At 40.8% G+C, this 22,170-nt stretch overlaps 1 protein-coding gene across 1 annotated transcript in view; it reads right to left on the bottom strand.

Moving 5' to 3' along the window:
• Positions 1-15,982, bottom strand: part of SLC5A7 (solute carrier family 5 member 7) — a 28,990-nt gene extending 13,008 nt beyond the window's left edge. Inside the window, exons 1-4 of the mRNA XM_037378467.1 lie at positions 15,792-15,982; positions 14,585-14,807; positions 7,735-7,848; positions 4,545-4,700 (exon numbers count right to left, since the gene is read on the bottom strand). Of these exons, the coding sequence (XP_037234364.1) occupies positions 4,545-4,700; positions 7,735-7,848; positions 14,585-14,762 (448 nt within the window). The 5' untranslated portion in view covers positions 14,763-14,807; positions 15,792-15,982. The remainder of the gene's footprint in view (positions 1-4,544; positions 4,701-7,734; positions 7,849-14,584; positions 14,808-15,791) is intronic.
• Positions 15,983-22,170: the final 6,188 nt, after the last annotated feature.

A 22,170-nucleotide genomic window follows, 5' to 3' on the forward strand; every position in this document is an offset into this window, starting at 1 on the left:
GGCTCACCTTTGTTAAGTTGCATATACGTGCTGGTCTGACACTTAGCAACAGCATGAAGATATTCCCCCCTTCTGTGCCTTTGAAGGGAGTGGGAAAAGGGAGATTCCTGTTGGTCTAAGTTGTGCATCTGTAATTTTGCAGCTTTTCATGAAATGAAGAAGGGAAGGGTCCCAAGACCCTTTCCTTGCTCAGGCTGTCCAAGGACTACACTCTCTTGCTCTGCCTGGGGAAAGCAACCATGCACAGACAGCTTAAGCTTCCCTGGGAGAGTTGCAGCTGCATGGACACAGGTGTATCATTGCAGTGAGGGCTGTGCTTGGGGGTGGCAGGGGGGAGGTCTGTTGCGACATATCACAGCCTTTTGTATCTCACTTATGCTCTGAGCTGGCCTCTTTTGACCAAGGAAGGTAGAGGAGGCATCGGCTATACAGACAATTGTCCACTGACCCTTCTAAAGTGCCCTTGAATTGTTGACATGGAACAAGGGTGGGTTTCTCAGCGAACTACAGAATCCATCCTCCATTGTTGATCTAAACCCCAAGAACTTTTCCAAGCACGATCAAACAGATTTCGTTTGTAGAAAACAAGCCACAATGTTGAGCTGATCAGTCAGTCTCCACAAAACAGCTCATAGAATCAAAGAGTTGTTGACACCGAAAGGCGCTTCCAGAGATTGTCTAGTCCAGGTCCCCACTCAAGCAGTGCCAGATGGAGCAGGTTGCTAAAGATCATATTCAGTTGGGTCTTGACTATCCACAAGGATGGAGACTCCACAATTTCTCTGGACAATGTGTGCCAGTGTTTGACATCTCCCACTGTAAATAAAAATTTTTTAATAAGTTTAAATGCAATTTCCTGTAATTCTGTCTGTGCCTATTGCCTCTTGTCCTGTGACTGGGCAGCAGATATAAGCCTGTCTCCGTCTTCTTTATTCTTCTCCCCTCACTACTAAATCAGGTGTTTATGCAGATGGATGTCCTTCTGAACCTTCTCTTCTCCAGGCTAAACAGTCCTAGTTCTTTCAGCTTCTTATGTATCAGATACCCCAGTCCCTTAATAACCTCTGTGGCTCTTCACTGGGTTCTCTCCAGTATGTCCATGTCTCTTTTATTGCGGAGCACTGGATTCAACACTTCAAATGTATCTCACCAGTGCTGAGTAGAGGGGAAGGATCCCCTCCCTCAACCTGCTGGCAATGGTCCTCCTAATGCAGCCCAGAATGCCATTGGCTTTCTTTGCCACAAGGGCACGTTGCTGGATCATGTCAACTACACTGCCTTCTAAGGCTCCCAGGTCCTTTTCTGCAAATCTGCTTTCCAGCTGGCCAGCCCCCAGCCTGTACTAGGACATGAGGTTGTATCTTCATGAGGTTCCTGTTGGCCCATTTCTGCAGCTTGTTGAGAACCTTCCGAATGGCAGTACAACCATCCGATCTATCAGCAACTCCTCACAGTTTTTATTTTCTGCAAACTAGCTGAAAGTGCACTTGGTCCCATCATCCAGGTCATTAATGAAGACATTACACAATGGAGGACTCAGTATTGAGCTCTGGGGTGCATAGCTGGTGACTGGCCACCCACTGGTGTCCACGGTGCTGGTCACAGCCCTCTGGGGCCAGAAGTTCAACCAGTTTTCAATCCTCCTCACTGTCCACTCTACCTAGTCTGTACTTCAGCCATTTGTCTATGAGGCTATTACAGGAGATGGTATAAAAATCCATTTTTAAAATCCACAACATGCCCCGCTCTCCCTTCAAGAACCAACGCAGCCAGCTCACCATGGAAGATGTCAGGCTGGTCAGGAATTATTTCCTCTCCATAAATCCATTCTGACTCCTCCCAATCCCCTTCTTGACCTTCATTTGTTTGGAAGTAGTTTTCAGGAGTATTTGCTCCATCACCTTCCCAGGGTTTGAGGTGAGGTTGACCAGACTTTAGTTCCTGGTATCCTCCTCCTTGCCCTTCTTGAAGATGGGAGTGACATTTGTTTTCTTTCAGGCTTCAGGAACATCCCTGATCACCAGTCTTTAGAATATTAGTGAAAGTGTCCTTGTAATGCTATCAGCCAGCTCCCACAACACTCGTGGAATGCATCCGATGAGGTTCCATGAAATTGTGTCTGTCCAGTCTGTTTAAATGTCTCCTAACTTGATCCTCCTCCAACGAGCCTTCCGTGCCCTGGACTTCCCTAGGGTTCTCAGGGTCCTGGGATTCCTGAAGGCTGGTCTTACCAGCAAAGAATGAAGCAGAGAAGGCACTGAGTACCTCAGCCTTTTCCACCTCCTTTGCCACCAGGTCCCCCATCCCATTCAACAGCTGTTTACATTTTCCCTAGGTTATGTACTTGTAGAAGCCTTTCTTGCTGCCCTTCCAGGCCAGATTCAAGTCCCAGTGGACTTTGACTTTTCTAAACCTATCTCTGCATGCTTGGATAGTGTCTCTGTATTCCTTGCAAGTCACCCGTCCCTTTTTCCACCTCTTGAATGCTTCCTTTTTATGCCTAAGTCTAGTCAGGAGCTCCTTTTAAATCCATACAGGTCCTCTGCCAGCTTTGCTTATTTTCCTGGTTGTCTGGATGGACAGTTCTTGAACTTGGATGAGGTGATCCCTGAGTATCAATCAGCTCTCCCGGACTCCATGTTTCTCCATGGTGTCTCCTATCGAATTCCTCCAAGCAGACCCCTGGTGAGGCCAAGCTCTACTCTCCTGAGGGTCATTGTTGCAGTCCTGATTTTTGCCTTGTTCCCTCCTCTCAGGACCCTGAACTCCACCGTCTCATAAGCACTGCAGCCAAGTCTGCCTCTGACCTCCACATCCCTAACTAATTCTTCCTTGTTTGCAAGTAACAGGCTCAACAGACCACCTCCCTTCATCATCTTCCTGACCATCTGTGTCAGGAAGCTGCCAGTGTACTCAAGAAACCTCCTGAAATGCTTGTGCCCTACTGCCCTGCCCCTCCAGCAGCTATCAGGATGGTTATACATTTCCACTAGGTGTATTAGCTATTTCAAGTGATCGCAGTGTGTCAAAACCATGTTTTTAAAAATCCTATCTTCCAATTAGGCTGATTTAAATGAAACATTTTGCAATAACTTTTAGTCCTTTCAGGTATTGTAGATGGATATTCTTGATTGCATAGATGGAAGAGTTCTGGCAGCAGAACACAACATGATGTGTGATATATAAGAGCTGCTGGGAGCTGCCAGGTGGTTTTTTTTTTTGCTGTACAGTGAGCATTCAAAGTGCATTTGCTTAAGCATTGCAAGCTCAGACCTTTTCACAATGTGGAAGCCCTGTCTTTCCCTGTTACAACCCTATCAAGCAAGGAGTTATGAAGAAGATCAAGTAATAAAGAGTACTGGGATTAAATATTCATCAGTGAGGATAGGTATGCAGATTAGCAGGTATAACTAGATTATTCATGAAATAGTTAAAATCAAAACCTTCAATGACCTTTATAGGCACTGACAGTCTTTAACTGTCAGCTGTTAATATAAACCTACGAGAAGGGTATTCACGACATTTGCTTTGAAATATCATAGATTAGCTTGTCTCAATCAAAAAGAAAGTACATTCCAAATAGAGTGTTCTTCAAGTTATTCAACTCCAATCACCTCAGCATGTAGTTTGTTCTTAGTCCTTTAAGGGTTTTGTGATGAAATTGTGGTAAACAAGCTCCCCACTGCTTTGCAGTTCATCAGAGCACAGTTGGAGAGTACCTTCAAAGTTTATTTTCTGTTTAAAATAGCTTGTGCTAGAAAGCATTACCACATGCATGTGCACTATGAGTATGATTAGCTGGTAAAAGTCAACTACTGGTGCTTCAACTCAAGGGCTTTCTCAGTTCTTGAAGGGATTGCTAAATTCAGGCATGAAATATAATTAAAAACCCTGGCAGCTGCTTTTTTTTTTCAGGTCTGGATGAGTAGTCAGGTGAATTTCTATTGAGTCATAGTTCCACCAGTTCTCAGAGTCCTTTCTTGAATCCTAAGTATCTCCTTCATATTGTCAAGTAGAAAGCCATTTAGAATTGAATAATACTTCAATTTATTGATCAGCATCTGTTTTACTTTTATTGTTTGTGCTATGAAAAGTTCTGTACATACAGGTTTCCTATATGTAAAGGATTATTTTGTTTAGATGCACTGGCAATAATGTTTCATATCTCTAAGGGAAATTTTGACTGGCTTCTGTGATCTCAGTGGTGTAGAAGAGAAGCTGGGTCAGTCTTGACATGAAAGGGACACTTACAGTCACTCATGTTACCCTCATAATTGAAGGAAATTTGTTGCTAAATCTTTTCATGCTCTTTGAAAAAAGACAACTTAAAGGTACTTGAAAATGAATTTCTTTTCATTACCAAAATAATTAATGGGGTACCATTACTGGGTTTAACTACTAGCTAGCATGGGTCTGAGAACAGTCATACTCTTAATCATTTGACTCGAATATTTAGCATTTGAAAAGAGAATTTTAATGCATTTCTGATTTTCTTAATCCTTTCCACCTGTAATAAATTAATATCTATACTGCGTGTTCCTTACCTAAGGCAGAGAAGATGGCAGCAGCCCAAAACATTTCTCCCATTAAAGCTGGAATAAACAGTAGCCCTCCCATCCTTTTTCCATAAAGCTGCTGAAAAGGGTCTAGCATTGTCACATAGCCTTTGGATCGCATGGGTTTTGCAAAGAAAAGGCCACCTACAAAGAAAAGTTGCATAAGACACCAGCTGCAGTGGAGAAATGCATTGCCATTAAGGGGTTAAAAACATTGATTGCTAGTTAAGGACACAAAAATATCACTATTACTGTTTGTTTGTGTTTTGGATTTTTTTTTAAAGAAATGAGTACAGTTAAAATATCCTCTAAGAACTCTTACCTTACACCTGTCTACAGAGTTACATAAACACATCCACACCATTAATATCTATGGTCTGATAGTGAAAAATAAGTTTGTCTTATTTTGTCTGGTTCAGTTTACTTAATCTGCCATTATGGATGCTGTCAGAGTTTTGACTAATTTTGGATCAGCCTAAGGGAATGGATTTTCTACCTAATCCTGTTCATTCTTAGAGAAGAACCCAACATGAATTATCACATAGCCCTACTAAAAAAATAAAAACTGTCTGGGATTCCTGGATCAGAAATATGAGCTCACACATGGTTTAGTGCACACACAGAAAATATGATTCTTTCAGGACAATTCAGATTTATTATGCAGGCTTAAATCAACCTTACTACACCTGCAGAGTAGGTCAGATGCCTTCTGGGCTCTGCAGGTGCCTGGCTCCCTAAACGTTTGTCAATACACTTATTTCACTCATGTGTGTTCAGGAATTTTGATGTATCACAATTCTGCTCTGCCTGGCTGGTATATGGGCTTGATATGTACATAAATGTGCAAAGACTTCACCTTTCTAATGTACAGTCATCAAATTATTTCTGACTGGGGAAAAAAAAGGACAGTAGAAATTTAGACAGTATCTAAGGAAAGCTGAAACAGCCCTTGCATGGAAACCTGTGTAGTCGAGATCTGCACACACTAAGTAGACTTCTACCACAGTGAAACTGCTGAAATGCAATGTATAAGGTACAATTAAAAAAAACCTGGAAAACCAGTTAGTTCCCAATAAAATCGACTGTACAGTATTTGGTGACCCTTAACTAAGTTTTTCATTGCAAGATATGTAATGTATTCATCATATTGTAGGGAAGATTTTCCATATTTCTATGTATTGCCTTATATCACTAATACTTCTTAACTGCATTAAGTTCCCTGAACAGAAGGTACTGGTTTACCAATCACACTGTATTTATACTGTTTATGTTAATGCTGTCTTTAGGCAGGTTGTTTGGATGCGGAAACCCTCCAACAATTTTTTACTGTTTATTGTTTTTGGATTGGTCATGGGTCCTGTTTCTATTCTACTTGTTATGTCATCATTATAGTAGGAAAGAGTCACTGGTATTATAATCTATTAGGACGTTCAAGCATCTGTCAAAGAAAATAGGAGTTATTCTAACCTTTAAAACTAAATTGCTTGAAAAATTAGGAAAAGCAGCATTGAACTAACAGGGAGGTTATATCAATCTTAAATCTTTCCAGTCTGAAGCAGTAATATTTCTTCTAGCATTGTATTTATAATTGTGATTTATTTTTTTAAAGAAGGATAAACACCTCCTCTCCTCAAACCTGCACTTACAGATCACACCTACAGAAATGCTTTCCTCTCTGTGCTCTGCAGAGAGATATATGTTCGCATGGTCAGACTTCTTTTCTCTGCAGTGGCCATTTTAATTTCCAGGAAAAAATGTCTGGATATCTAAAACCAGCTGAAAATGAGGGGAGAGGCTAACTCAACCCCTTCTGGGCTATAATTAATTTGTGTCAATTCTACAGAGGCTAAGAGTCAGGAAGAATGTGACTACAATCCTAACAACTGCTTAACGACATCGATGGATCATAACCCCCATGACCTCATAATGACATCAACTGATCTCCAGGCAGACATCTACCATTACTGTTTTCATTGCAGGAAATAGAGCTGCTCTAAGGGATGGGAACAACCACTGGAACTGGAGCTGGCCTGCACATGCCAGAGAAGAACATCTATGATGGGGAATGATTCAGCCTGGCAAGAAAGGACAACCAGGACAGGCCATAGAAAAGCATTTCCAAGGGAAAAAAAGAGTCAGGAGGGAAACCAAGTTGTATAGGAAGAAATAAAAGGGGCAAGAAGACCTGGATAAACAACTGAAGGAAACAAAGGGACAGACTAGGTGGGAGGACCATGAGAAAAGACTCAAAATAGACCGAGAGGTCAAGTATTATTAGAAAGGCTAATACACCAATCATATTAATGAAACATGAAAAACACAGGATCTTTTTTGTAGCAACATTCATTTTAAACTGTTGCATTAGCTATTGCCTTAGGGACATGATCTGTTCACAAACTGACAGGATGTAGTTGATAACTTTGTGACATATTTATCATGGTTCACAAGGCAATACTTTCATTGCAAGCTGTTCCATGTGGTTGAGACACAGTGAGAAAGTTTTTATTGCTATTATTTCTGAGACTACATTTCAGGAATTAGAGGCCACAGCACTAAAAATTATAATGCTGTCTGTATTTTAAAAACTGACCCTGCATATAGCAAGATTGTGCGTTTGCATTTTGACATATGATTTGGAGTTCTGCATTGCATTTAAGAGGAGGCTTGGTCAAATTTTGAGGAAATAGTCTGGTTCTACTGCAGACTTCCTACACAAAATTAGACAAGTTAGACTCTTGGTGAAGATTTGTAAGGTATAAGCACTTCCCTAACCTGAAAGGGTATTTGCTGCTCTTGAATTCCAAGATTTATAGGTGCCCTGATACTATCAAGTTCCAGATCATACAGGCACTGAAAGAAAACCTCAATATGTAAAACTTAGTATATATAACTACAACAAAAAAATCCCACAACCTAAAGAGTCTAAGTTATTGTGACGTCCAAAGATCAGTATGGTTGTAATGATCAAATAGATCTTGCCAAGGTATTCAGGAAACATAAGATATCAAACTATTTATAGTGATTTTCTGATTTTCTTTTTAATAGGCAAAACTATGAGCAGAATGGATCTAGTTTATCTTAGTGTTCTTTTATCAGGCCCTAGTTGTTTCATTTCAAATGATGGACTTGTCATCAGAACTGTTTAAAATGAGACTATTAGCTTTAGTTCTTTGCTTACCTAAAACCAGACTAAGGGAATATCCAATAGGTGCCTGAGCCCAAGCTAGACCATAGCCTGGGACATACACAGCTTCTGCTGTCCCATTGATGTAACCTCCTCCAACCCATGTGGCTGAAAAAGAAGAAGTGGAAAAGCCTTTAATGCACACAAAGAAATGAATTTGTCATCATGTATGATATTGCTATTTTTTATTACATGTACTATACAAGTGCCAGACATGGCATCCTTCTATAAAAGGTTGTTCTAATTCTAAAAATGTACAACCTAGACATACAAAAAAAGAAGTCAGTTGAACTGAGACAATCATCAAGGTGTTTAAGCCTCTGTATAGTCAGTGAAGATGTGAAGGCTGAGTCCCCCACTACTTGTTTACAACAAACGATGCACATCAGTTCATTAACCATTACTATTTGCTTTGTGTTAGTCAAAGTGAAGGAGAGATGTAAGGGGGGATCTGAAGAAAAACAATAAACATATGGTGATAAAGTCATCCCAGCTGAGAAAAACTCAAAGCATTCCAATCAGACAAGAGTTTAATGAATGCATTGTTTACTAGGGCCCTCATGAAAAAAATTGGCCTTAAAACCTCGCTAAATTTTAAATTGTCTACATGAAGCACATTTGGTAAACTGACTTCCATAAATGATACATTTCCATATAGGGCTGTGGTGGTTTTATGTAGATATTTAAGTTCTAAACTGACATTTATTTTTGTGCTTCCTGAAGACATATTTCAGAAGAGAATTGTACTACCAATAATATTTCTGATTTTATCACTCTAAAAAGCAGTATCTTTATTATACCATCCTCAGATCTTTAATGAATTGATTCTCTGTCTTGAAAGGAAGTTTCTACATTTGAGAATTTGGGATCTACAGTATATATGAAAGAAAATCCCCAACACAGAAATGTATCGTGATTACATCTGCAAAAATAATTCATAAGAAATTACATAATAAAGTTTATCTCTTCCTGTTTGCAGATTCCATGCAAAAAGTTCTTGATTTTCTCGAATGTGTAATGAGTAAGCTTTATGAATCTGTGTCTGTAGTTTGGATGAGGGCAGGCAGATTATTCAAGTACTAGATTTTTGTAATGCTATTTTGATTTGCCTCAGAAGCCTTTGCCTTCTCATATAAGAGTAGCTCAGACCTTCTGTGTAAAAATTCACAGTTCTAAGAAATTTATTTTTCTTAAGAATTCTTCAGGATTTTCCCAGCATCCACCATCATACAAGCAAACTTGATTTTGTATTTAAGACAAACAATTGGAGATAAACACAAATGAAAAAAAATAGTTTTTAATTGCTTAATTAATTACAAATTAAATTTTAATTAAAATTAGTAATGAATTTTTGTGAAAATCTAAATGCCCACTCTTTTCTGCTCAGTTGTGATATCTCTCAAATACTACCAGAGGGTACTTTTTTTAACATGATGCTAAATTACACCATGGCTTTAGAAACAAAGATCTCCAGCAACCAGAGCAGTACAATCGCCCCCATTTCAGCATTTTTAAGTACAGGATTGTACCATTCTGTTGTGGGAAATAGTATAATGGGCTTGTATGAAGGATATGCATGCAGAGAGAGTCTGTAACAAAAGAAGTGATCAAAGCAGCCCTGTTATTGGTAGACTTGTGGTATCGAGATCTATTGTGCACTACAGAGACAAGACTAAAGGTAAGCGATGCCCATGTGGGACCACATAGAGAAGATGTATGAACATTGATCCTTGATGGGAAGAGCAAGGATACAGAATCTATGTAAAAAATTGTCAGGCATTTGGGATTTTTGCCTCTTGACAGTGTGAATTAAGGTAGCCAGAAATGTGATACTTTGTGTACCAGAGTCCTAGAATCATAGAATGGTTTGTGTTGGAAGGGACATTAAAGATCATCTAGTTCCAACCCCCCTGCCATGGGCAGGGACACCTTCCACTCAGCCAGGTTGCTCAAAGTCACATCCAGCCTGGCCTTGAACGCTTTCAGAGATGGGGCATCCACAGCTTCTCTGGGGAACCTGTTCCAGTGTCCCACCACCCTCACAGTAATGAATTTCTTCCTTATATCTAATCTCAATCTACTATCCTTCAGTTTAAAACTGTCCTATAACTACACAGCCTGATAAATAGTCCCTCCCCATCTTTCCTGTAGGCTTCCTTCAAGTACTGGCAGGCTGTTATAAGGTTTCCCCAGAGCTTTCTCTTCTCCAGTCTGAACAACCCCAACTCTCTCAGGCTCTCTCCATAGGAAAGGTGTTCCATCCCTCTGACCATCTTTGTGCCCCTCCTCTGGACTCACTCCGACAGGCTTGTGTCCTTCTTATGTAGGGAACCCTAGAGCTGAATGCAGTACTCCAGGTGGCATCTCATGAGAGCCAAACACAAGGGGAAAATCGCCTCCCTCAACCTGCTGGTTATGCTTTTTTTGATGCAGCCCAGGATGCACTTGGCTTTCATTTGCACATTGGCGCATTACAAACTGGCTGCAAGCACACATTGCCAGCTCATATTCAGTTTTTCCTCCACCAGTACCCTCAAGTCCTTTTCCACAGGGGTGCTCTCAATCCACTCATCTGTCAGCCTGTATCTATGTTTGGGATTGCCCTGACCCAGGTGCAGGACCTTGTACTTGGCCTTGTTGAACTATATGAGGTTCACATGGGTCCACCTCTCTACCCTGTCAAGGTTCCTCTGGATGGCATCCCTTCGCTCTAGAGTATCAGCCTCACCACTAATCTTGGTGTCATTGGCAAACTTGCTGAGGGTGCACTCAATCCCACTGTCTGTGTCCCCAAAAAAGATGTTAAATAATACTGTCCCCAGTATGGAACCCTAAGGGACATCACTTGTCACTGTTCTCCACCTGGACATTGAGCCGTTGACTGCCGAGTCCACGACCAGCTGGGATACGTGTTGCCTATTGTGTCTCAAGCAGCACGGACTTAATGGAATAGGTTGTAAGCACCTGTATACAGCAACAAAAATAAATATTTAGAAAGGGAATTGTATTTGTCTCCTTCTCTGGAAAAAACATAAGCATGAATTTTGCATGAATGATATGCATTTCCAGATGGGCAATAATATCCCATACAGATGTCCAGCATTGCTGCAAGGAGGCTTCAAGGTTTGGCATCTATTTGCCTGGGGTTGCTACTGAGGTGGCAGGCGTTCTCCGAGGGGTACCTGGACGCTATGCCTAGCTCCCTTATTTTCTTCTGGAGGCCATCATGTCATTTCCCTTCTGTTTGATGTTGCAGGGGCCATTGCCCCCGTGGCTGGGGACAGGAACAATGTCTTGTGGACAGCTATTGCTGGGTAAGGTGGCATGGAGGATTTACCGTTTATTTTCAATTTTATTTCTTGATTTCTGGATTAGGGTTTGAAAGGTAGCTGCTGATCAATTTTTCTATACACATGGCTGTTCCGGAACACTGGCCAAAGACCCCAGAGCTCTAAGAAGGTGCTATACGGGTGTTTCTGAGGGGGTGAATGGGTAGTCAGTGCATACATTGACATCAGTAAATGCATTATAAGAGAAATAACGGGATATGATAAGATGGGATTTCAACCTTAGATATTAATTTTCTGATCCTCAGTTTGCTAAGCCACAATTTAAAGTTAGCTTAATACCTTTTTTGGTTAAAATCTTCCTATTTTTTTTCTAAATCAGACAAAAGGAACTTAAAATTTAATAATCTATGGAAACACTCATGGTAATCTATTTTAATCTTCTCTTTGCCTGCCATCTGAAGGGCCGAAAAATGAAGCAAATAGCAACATCCATCTAAAACATGCACCCTAAAAAATGATCAGACAAACACTGAGGATATGGAGTGCAATTCTGCCTCTAGTTCATACAAATAACATAGAAATCAGTCTCAGAGTTCTTTAAATATATATATTTATATGAAAATCAGACTTTTTCACACTTCTTTGTCAGATTGTCTGACCTCTCAAATTATTGAATCAACCCATCAAGCTCTGTAAAATGCAAATCCTGACCTAAGGATTTCAAAAAAAGAGAATTTTGTAGTATTTTTTTTTTTTTTTTCCTGTGAAAGGATACATAGTTCCATCCAACTAAAATAAAAAACCTGAATCATTAGAATATTACCTTTTTGGTCATGTTTGCAAGCATCTGATTATGTCATCTCAAATATTTCCTTTGAGGTTTATACTCAATCACCAAAATCAGAATAGACTCAAGTTTGTCGCAAATGCCCCTTCTTAGGAATTTCACCCACAAATTAAGGAATGCTAGCACTTAATTATAGTTAAAATGTTACATTATGTAAATATAATAGAGATTAAAGGGATGTCTACTCTGGTACTATGTTAGCTCATTTTAATATGAGCTACTGTGAACCAACCCAAATTCAAGCTTCTCATTCTTTGTTTTTGAAAAATTATGAATACACGCAGTCTTCAACAGGCTTTGTGTTCAGGTGTTTCAGTAACTAGTTGATACAGCTGCTTCTTCAGGGTCATAGCATATATCCAAATATGTCCATAGCCATTATTCATAAGTAGTGCATTTGTTTTAAGGTTTTTCAATACTGTTTGGAAAATCAACTATAATTACTCAGGAATCTTGAGGCCGGCCTTATTAAGTCACGACGCTTGTGCTCTGAATTTTATTTTAAATTTATCAATTGAGTTCTGTCATCCTCCCCACCAAGTAGCCCTAGAAACTTCTACTATTTTCTAGCTAATATCTGTAGAACACGGTAGGGTTTTCTTCAGGCAAGAAAGACAGAATTAGGCCTTATCTCATAACCCAAAGGACTTCATGTCCATATGAACAATATCCTCTCTGGAGATGTTTAAAAATTTCTTGTTTTCCTTTTACAGGGTAGGCTTTGCTTTTTAATTCATATTTAGATAACAAAAACTGTAAAATATAAAGATGAAGTTGGAATAGCTATATATCTCTGGAGGCATGGTTATGAGGTGCAAAATCTGCATCTATCATTTTTAAAGAAACAAATATGCACTTGAATAATGTGACCACTTAGTAAAAAATGCAAAATTTGATCAGCATACTTTCATAATTGTTTTGTTATGGCTTTACAAACTGATTGTCCCAAACACCATCACCAAAACAAAATTCATTTTAATCCTTGATTCATTAGTCTTGTGCCCGCATTTAACTTTGTATGCCAGGTGGTGTTCCCTGAAACTGAAAGTGTAATTTCCTTGACATCTCAAGCTTTAATTACCATAGTTAAAGAAGGTATAGGTAGGAAACTGCAAACCCTGAGAGTATAAAATCCATGAATGTTTTAGCTGCCCAAAGGCTTTAGGATCAGTCTTGATATTCAACCACAGAGATGATATACTGTGCCGTCTCTAGAGCCTGCATGAAACGGGATGAGCATGTGTGGGTGTGAATTGTGGTGGCTATAGAAATTGCCTTCAATATAGGAAGCCCCAGTTCAAGTCTCATCTCTGCTTTGGCTGTTATGGAAAATATTCCTGTAAAATAGGATTAAGGAGGCCAGAATTTGTGTCTTCTTCCACAGGCAAAGCTGTTACTCATAACCACTTGTGCAGAGAATGTCTTGTTTTGTCTCCACTCCCCTCCTCTAATGATTACAGTTTTGTGGCAAGCAATATCTCTGCAAAATATTCTGGTTTCAGTGCCCTTGAAAACATTTCATTCAGCAGAAAGCAGTCAAACCAGCTTGTGCTATGAGCAGAACCTTGTCATGACTGATGCTTCAGTAGCCAATGGATATGTGATACAGTAAATTACAGCAAAGTGCGAAAAGCAGAACATCTGCCTGTATTCAAACTTTATTGACTTTTACAAATATTTTTTACTCAATATGCAAATATTCATTTTTCTGAATGAGCAGGATGACCCTGCATAAGAAGGGAATATCTCTTGATTAAAGAACACAAAAATTTTGGCCCGAGATAATTGCGAAACCCGAACAGGGAAAAAAAGCAAAACATAAATATGACTTGATAAATTCAATTTGGCAATTGAAAGAGCTTCGCCTGAACAGGATTTAGAACAAATCAAATAAATAAACAGAAAGAAGCAAGCTTAAAAATTAAACAGCTTAAATAATAATGGTGGGCCAATTCACTCTTATTATAATGCATTTTTGTTCCGATACCATATGTTAGCTGTAGGACCTGAGATTTTGGACCATATCGTGAATATCTTGTTTATCCAGGTAAGACACCTGGTTCTACTGGCTCTGGGAGTCAGATAGCACTGCTTACAAAATCAGCTCTTCCTTCACCCAGGCTTTTCTCACCGATACTACTATTGACAGTAATGTACTGCTTTGTCAAATTGCTGCAGAAGAAGCTAAAAGAATCCACAAAGTAAGTTTGCAGAAATCAGTGGAATGACAAGCTTGGATTTATGCCAATTTTCTTTTAGAAACTTATTCTTAATTGATGCTGCCCCCCCCTCCCCCCCACATCTTTTTGCACATAAACTTTTTCTCAGATGAAACAAAAATGACTTGCTAATTTGGATGGCTTTAACAACAATAACAATTATTTTTAAACTGGATTTCTTATTAATCTGTATACATTCCATACTTCTGTCCCAAAAATATCTGATCTACAGATGAATATGAAAGCAATGAGTAAGAATTATAATATATTCTTCCTGTATGATTTTAAAATATTTCATGTTTTTATATAGATGCTACATTTGGCTATTCACTAAACAATGTTAGCAGCAATTGGAAAAATAGTATATATATATTCTCCATTTTGCATTATTCAACATGCACATTGCACTTCCTCATTCAGATGGAAAACTGACAAGTTATATGCTGGTAGGGAAAAAAAAAAAAAAAAAAAAAGGTGCTTTTACATACCAGTCATTGTAAATCCACCAACTAGCAAGCCGATGTCTCTTCCACCGACTATAATAGCTTCGCTGCGATCTCCTTCGCTGCCGGTGTTCTTGGTTTTCCAAGCAGCCCATATCCCAACTGCCAGGATAGCCAGGTAGAATACAATTATGGCCACCAGCCCCTCCGCATGGAAAGCCATGTTGAAGTCCCGACTGTTTCTTTGATTGTTATTTCATTAAGACCTCTGGAGAGAATGCAATAACAGATCTGCTTTTAACAAACCTGGAAAGATGCTTTTTAGAATTGGTCTACAAAGAAAACTGAGATGGTTCTTAAAAAAGACTATTCTGCTAAATGTATGAAATGAGTATTTCAGATGTAATTGAAATTAAGTTTACATGCCAATTAAAATGCCTGTGGAGCAACAACCAACATTTGTAACTGGCGCTTACAAAAGGAAATCAATGCTCTGGCTGAAAGCTACACCATTTGTAGAAATCAGTTGCTGAGCACTGAATTCTTTTCGTGTCAGCAAGTCCTCAGTGTATGGGAACTCCTCAGTCACGAAATAGTTTGGTACCTGGAAGAGGACAGGTCTCGGCCATGTGGGCTGTTACAAGTCTCTGCTCAGTTAGGACGCGAACCACGGAAGTGTTTTAAGTTACATTAAGAACTATGGATAAGTACCAGCTACACCAGCAAAACGTGTCTTTTGAGTCTGTGTCTCAACGCCGACTCTTCCCCCCCTTCTATCACCTCCTGTGTTTAAAAATCCGCGCTTTCTTTTTTTGCGACATTTAATTGCCCCGCATTAGAAGTGCCAATCCATCCTGGCTCGCAATTCGAGAAGGAAACGGCGAGCTTAAAAGCTGTCGAGCGGCAGGAATTTTGAGGTACACGAGCTACAGCGGGGCAAAACTCCCTGGCAGCGCACGCAGCGGCTGCCCCGTACCCAGCCTCTCCCGGAGCCCCCTCCCCGCCCTCGCCCCGCCGCTCCGCCGCCGCCGCCGCCCCGCAAGCCCCGGCCGCGCTCCCGACGGCTCGGCGGGAGCCCTGCGCGGAGCCCTGCGCGGGGCCCGCCCTACCTCCCGCGGCGCTCCGCACCCGCGCTCCGCCACCGCCGCGCCGCCCTGCGCGGCCGCGCACCCCCGCGCCGCGCCGCCGGAGGGGCCCCCGCCCGCCCCCGCCCCGCGCCGTCGGGGAGCGGCGCCCCCCGCCCGCCGCCCACCTGCGCTCCGCCGCCGCGCTGCCCCGCAGCCCGCGGGGCACGGCCGCCCATGCCGCGGGGCGGTGTCGGGGCTGAGCCGCCGGGGGGCTTTGCCCCCGCCCGGGTCCTCCCGCTGGCGGCGGGGGAAGGCGCAAAGGCAGGATCGGCTCTGCCCGTTGCGGTGCCGGCGGCGCAGCGAGCGCTGAGGCTGCGGCGGGGGGCTCGTGGATTAAAAAGATAAAATCCCTTTATAAAGGGGGAGGGTTGAGTGGGGTGAGAGGGCCGTGTCCGTCAGAGCTGGGGGGAGGAAGGGGGAAAGACGTCAGAGTGCTAGGGGACGTTGGGGGGAAGTAAGGATGACTCAAGGGAGAGTGATTGTCGTGCCATGGCAGGGAAACAGGGTTAGAAAGTGAAATGGGGTGAGGAAACAAAAGGGAATGAGGGGGAGAAAGGAAGGAACGCGATCGTGCCGGACCCACGGACAAGAGGGAGAAAAGAAAGAGCTGATCAAAAGAGGTGCTGGAAAGCGAGCCGGAGCAAGGGGAGGCGGCGGGGGTAGGGAGAGGGAAGGTGAGCTCTGTGCTCCCGGTCCCTCCCTGGCACCCTTCCTAACTGGAAGCCACTGGCCTAACTCTTGGGCCAGCATCGGGCCAAGGCACAGCGGTGTGGGGCTGGTCGGGGCCACCTTTCCCCACAGCCCCCTTCCCAACCTGGCTGAACGTGCAGCTGCGCTTCCCAGCTGCTGGGCAGCTAGTTCTTGGGGAGTCTCCGTTATTTTGCCATGCCTTTTACAAACCTCACCTCCAGAGCTACAGTAATACCAGCTTTCCTGCGACAGCACTCTTGCTTTCTGTCTCCAGATTATGCTGGACAATGAGTGCTCAGGATGCAAAAAGGACCCATGCGTGCCCTTGCCCCAGTTTTTATAAAGGAAAGGTTATACTGAGCTGTAGCGGTCACTGTCCGCTCTCAAGAGGCAGGTAACATGGGCCACTGGCTCATGCAGGATAGAAAAGTAGAAATACAAAGCCCACAGAAGTATGCAAGTGACAAGTAGAAGAACTAATTTAAAGCAGAAAATATAAAATCATCCTAGACTCAGAGGAAAACTACCAGCTGGGAAGATGTAAAGACAGGAGGAAGGTGGCAGATCAGCAAAGCTCAGCCCGCTGCATGGAACAACCCAAGGGCTGGCACTTCCCTGCCTATTTGCCAACTGCCTGGCTGGCATAGCCGCTTTGGCTGGCTGCTCACTGGCTGCTGAACATGTCACACCAAGTAGCATGTTAGCCCCAGCCATTTATGACGTATATTATGTGCAAAAAATTATGATTGCATACTCATAAATTGTGTGCATAACACTGCTTCCAAGTCCCTGGGCTCAGCTGAAGAAGACTCGACAAGGGTGGCCAAAGAATTAAAGGTTAGGAATGTTACTATTTTTGTCAGCCAATCTCATGGATTGTCGAGTGACGCTAGTGATGCGATGTTTGCTTTGGGAGTCTGCAATAAAAACCTCCTCCCAGGAAAAGGCAACAGAGATGCATTTTAGACACAGTTGAGCACCAAGTTGCCTTCTAAACAGAAATACTGTCAAATACTGTCGTAAGTACACACAATAAAAATCATAAGTAGAAGTCAGAGACCTTGGAAACAATGTTGGGGGTGTCTCAATTAGAAATAAATGAACAGGTTCGAGAATTAAAATGTGATAGGAAATGCTTGAATGTAAAAATGGATGCTAAATTAAATTCACAGAAAGTTTTAATTAGAAGTTTTCCTCCAGCTTAATACAGTGGAAGAAGACATGACAACACAAAATATGGAAAATTCTGGGGAAAAGTGTTAGCCAAAGTCTGTCTTAGGCAAATTCAAAAAATGCTAACCAATAAAAAATCCCATAGTCTTTTCTTAGATTAAATCCCAACTTCAGTCTTCACTGAAGACTGTAACAAATTCCTGTTGTCCTTACTGGGCCTGATACAGACCTGTTCATGGCACTGGAACGGGGAAACTATTTTTTCATTTCTAGAAATTAATTAACTCTAAATTTACTATATTTTAATGAAATCCATTAAAATGAATTTTTTAAAAATTATATTTGAGAATTTTTGTCTCTTTGATGCTCAGGAATAGTTTGCAGCCTTCCATCCAATGAACCAACTGTGCCAGCCATGTTTTACCTTACGAGTGTATCTATCATGTAGTTACTTAACCACAAATAAGTCAAGTCATACATTCTCTGATGAGATATTAGTTTAAGCTATAGGTTCCTCGAACGAGTTTGGCTTTGGGTTTTGAAACTGTCTTCTCCTGCATGTAGCTGGGAAAGACTGAAAAAATAATTTTAGTAAGGTGTGAATGTTAGTTGATTTAATCATTTACTATCCTTTCTTTGCTCATCCATTATTACTATTTCAGATAATTTTCTGGTGTTTTCTTTTGGGAAAGGATCCTGCCACACTGGATCCCTGTGTGCATTCTGCCAGCTGCACCCGAACAGCATCTATCAAACGCAGTCATACACAAAACTCATTTATCATGTTATCTGAGGGTGTGCACAAATGAATACCAGTAAATTTTATGGCTCTTGGGAAAAGATGCACGATGGTGCCAGAGATACTAACTGCAACTGCAAGGCAGATTCCATACCAGACCTGACCTCATTTCCAAAGAGAATTACTTCTGCTGTTGAAACACTTAGAACTGAGGTCATCTTTTCCAGGAAAGAGGCAGTCTATTGGCAGTGTCTGACTTCTAAAACAATATATTCAAGAATATAATTTTCTTTTTTTAAAGAGCAGTTTCAAAACACACTATTCAAACCAGAAATCTTTAAACTTAGTTTTCATGTTTAAGAAATTGTCACAGAAGCCTGCATTTACTCACCTCGAATCATTTCCAAGTGTTTCTGTCCTTGGTGGTGGTTTGTGGCTGCCCATCACCATCGGATGCCTCTGCCCCTTGTAGAAGTCTTGCTCTGGACAGTGACAGTAGTAGAATTGATAACTTCATAGTGGGACAGTCTAAAGTTGACAGGTTGGGTGGGTCAACAGAAGATCCCTTATGGCTCTTTTGTTTTTTTTAGGTTTTTAGATCAATCAGCATGAAGCAGTACTTAGAGTAATCTGATGAATACTGGTACCCTGGTAAATAAAGTTTTGCAAATAACCCTGCATACTTACTCCTGCCTGCTGCAGGCTTCCAAGGGCTCACCCCACACTGGGCTATCCAGTTCTCAATTTTACCTTGAAGGTTTTATGAAACACTGACGAAGGACCAGGTTTTACTTTAAAAATTCACACTAAATTACTGAATGCTCTTGGGATTTACTCCACTAACAGAAATGGGCATCAAGTCCTCTTTCATCTTTCGTGGCAATTTTTCAAATACTAAAATGAATGTTTATTTCAGTGATAGTCATCCTTTGAATACTTTTGTGGAGAAGTTTTGCAAAGGCAGGATGCCTACCAAGCAGCAGAAGGCTAAAGGTACAGGTCCCTACTCAGTTTGTTTCAGAACACAGATATTCACCCCAAATTAGATGGCTTAACTTGAGCTTTTAATTTTATGACCAGTCCTTGCTATGGAGCTATATCTGGTACTCTTTTTTCTTCCATTTCTTTACATAGCTGTTGAGGAATGTTTTGTGGAAACAACAGAAGTTAACTTTCATGTAGCATGTCTGTCATTTTTTTAGGCAAAGATCTTACAATATTTCCAAAGATTTCTTGAGCCTATGTATAGCTATTTGAACTCCCTCTTGGTAACAGTTTTGCATTCCAAACCTATGTCCATCACGGAGACTTTGTTTAGAAAAAGGTCACCCTGGACACAACTCATGGAGCTGATCAAAATATAAATACTTGTTTAGGGCCACTTAGGCTAAACTGCTACCCACTTTCTTTTCTCAGTGCTTCCTGCTATTTGATATTTCAGAGGAGTCTGAACAACAGGAAATGTGAGGGACAGAGACTGAATTCTAACCCCGTCACCATCTATGTTAAGAACTGTAATTCACAGTATTCAAGAAGCCAGAGGTTGTAAGCCATGATGTAAACCATCTAAGGAATAAATATCTATCTGGCTAAATAAACCTTTAAGATAAAATTCTATTTTCTGATAGATTTCCATGTTTAAAATTTGCATGGTGCAATTATGTATTTTATCAGGTTGGATTACACAGTTACTTAAATAAACTATAGCTTCCTTTAAAAAAAAAAGGGGGTTTTTGATGAGTATTCCCTTAATATGAGAGCTTTTACTACCACTTAGTTTAAGCCCTGTAATAAAAGCTTTCCTGAGACAGATGCTGCAGAAAGGTTTATGGCAGAATTATTCTAAAACAGGGCGTCTCGATCAGTTTGTGGTTTTTGGGATAGCATCCATCTTAGACTCCTTCTGCAGTTTCTTTATTAACCATGGAGTCCCCAAAGAAATTATCCATCCATTTGCTCAACAGCTCAGAAAGAACACCTGGATAAGACCTCTTTTGGAAGATATATTTGATAGGTACCAAGAGTCCCTGGCTACCTCACGGGAAGATACAGATACAGCTACAGTTCTGAGCTTTCAGGGGTTCCAGATAGTGTAGAGCACTGATGTGACCCTTTTGATAGTAAACCGGATTAAATGTCAAAGACATAGCTCTTTTTTTTCCTACTGTGGCAAATGCTGCACATGACATGTTGTTTAATACTGTGCACCATAGTTTCTGTGAGTCTATAGCATTAAAAAAATCAGTAAAAGGAGAAGACTGTAAAGTGTAGTACTTAAACATATAAGAAAAGCAGAGTTAAGACTGTGTATGAAATCTTGATGTAGTCCTCTTGTCCACATACTTCTTGTGATAGTGTTCAACCGCATGATCACACACTACTTTTTCCCTGAGGTGCCTTTTTCTTTCAATAAATCTTCAGTATTTCTATTTATCTTCCTCATTAATCCTGTGGCCTTACACATTACACCTCGTTCAAACTTTACAATAAAAACAATGCTGGTGGCTTTCTCCAGGTGTTTCTGCAGTGCAGAGTATTAGTGCTTCACAAATACAGGTAATTTTTTCTATGGAGCACACTAAGGGAGTAGGTGGCACTTCTGTGCTATAAAACAGATTTATATATTTAAAATATAGCTCCAGTCAATTTCTGTTGCTGCTTTATTCAATGTCTACGCAAATCTTAGAAGCAACTAATAATATTTTTGCTGAAATGCTGAAGAAAATAAAATCAATATTCAATCTAAGTCAGACAACTGCTGTGAAAAATTTCAGCTGGAAGCCTGATGCCTGGTAAAGTTGTATGCAAGTAAAAGTAAGGCTTTTATTGTAAGAAATTTCAGGCAACCTGAACTGAACTAGCTTTTCAACACCTGTTGTAAGAAAGCTGCCATAAAAAATTTAAAATTAAGGGATTGAAAGAGAATATACAATGCGTTCAATTCTTTCATTCCCTGACACAGATTTATTGCACTATTCCTGTTTTACTTTAGTATAAATAAGAGTGAATCAGATTGGAGATGTACACTGCTTTACGGTGAACTACATATATGTGAACTATACGGAGCATATGATTAAAATGAAGCAAGCAAGGAAGTTGTGTATTATTATCATTATTTAATATCGATATTGCCAGTTGTTGTCAGAAGTCAGTCACGTCAAAGCTCTGTTGCAGTTAAGTGCTACACAAAAGTATTGTAAAGTGAAGACCCTGATGCAGAAACCACATACTTGTTTTTAGGCTTTTCTGCTTCGTTGATCAGCATCACTGAACAGCTTGAGGAGTAAGAAAATAAAGTAACGGTAACAGAAGAAAATTACAATGCTAATAAGTGATTTTTAAAATGGGACATAATGCAAAAGAGCTATTTGGGAAGCTATTAGGAAGTAATGCTTGTAATTCTTTTGTTTTTTGAAAAAGATAGTGAGTTAGGACCAATGAAGGGGAATAGGCAGGCCAAAGATCCACCTTCTTTTGGCATGCCTTGGACTAAACAAGATCAAGCTGATTGCAATGCTTATTGGATTTCTGGGGAAACCTATCCCTGAGCAATAAATCTGTCTGAATGGAGACTCACCATTTATCAAGCTTACAGTGAAGGCCTTTGAACTGGTGGACAGTTGGCATAGGAACACCCTCAGCTAGGCTAGCATTTCTGTCATTTATTATTTGTGTTGTATGACGACTTACAGTGTGTCAGTGACCAAATACATACCTGCTAAGGCAAGAAGCATGCTTACATGGGCATTATGATCTCGAAAGCACTTTAGTACTTCACATCCACATGGGAAACAGAAATCCAAACATAACCAAAAGCTGAAAAGAGGAGTGTGGTGAATGGAGGGTGCCAGAGCTTCACCACAGCAAATAAAGTCACAAAGTCATGAACAAACTGATACAGA

The sequence above is a fragment of the Falco rusticolus genome, chromosome 2, assembly GCF_015220075.1.
Source record: "Falco rusticolus isolate bFalRus1 chromosome 2, bFalRus1.pri, whole genome shotgun sequence".
NCBI lineage: Eukaryota > Metazoa > Chordata > Aves > Falconiformes > Falconidae > Falco > Falco rusticolus.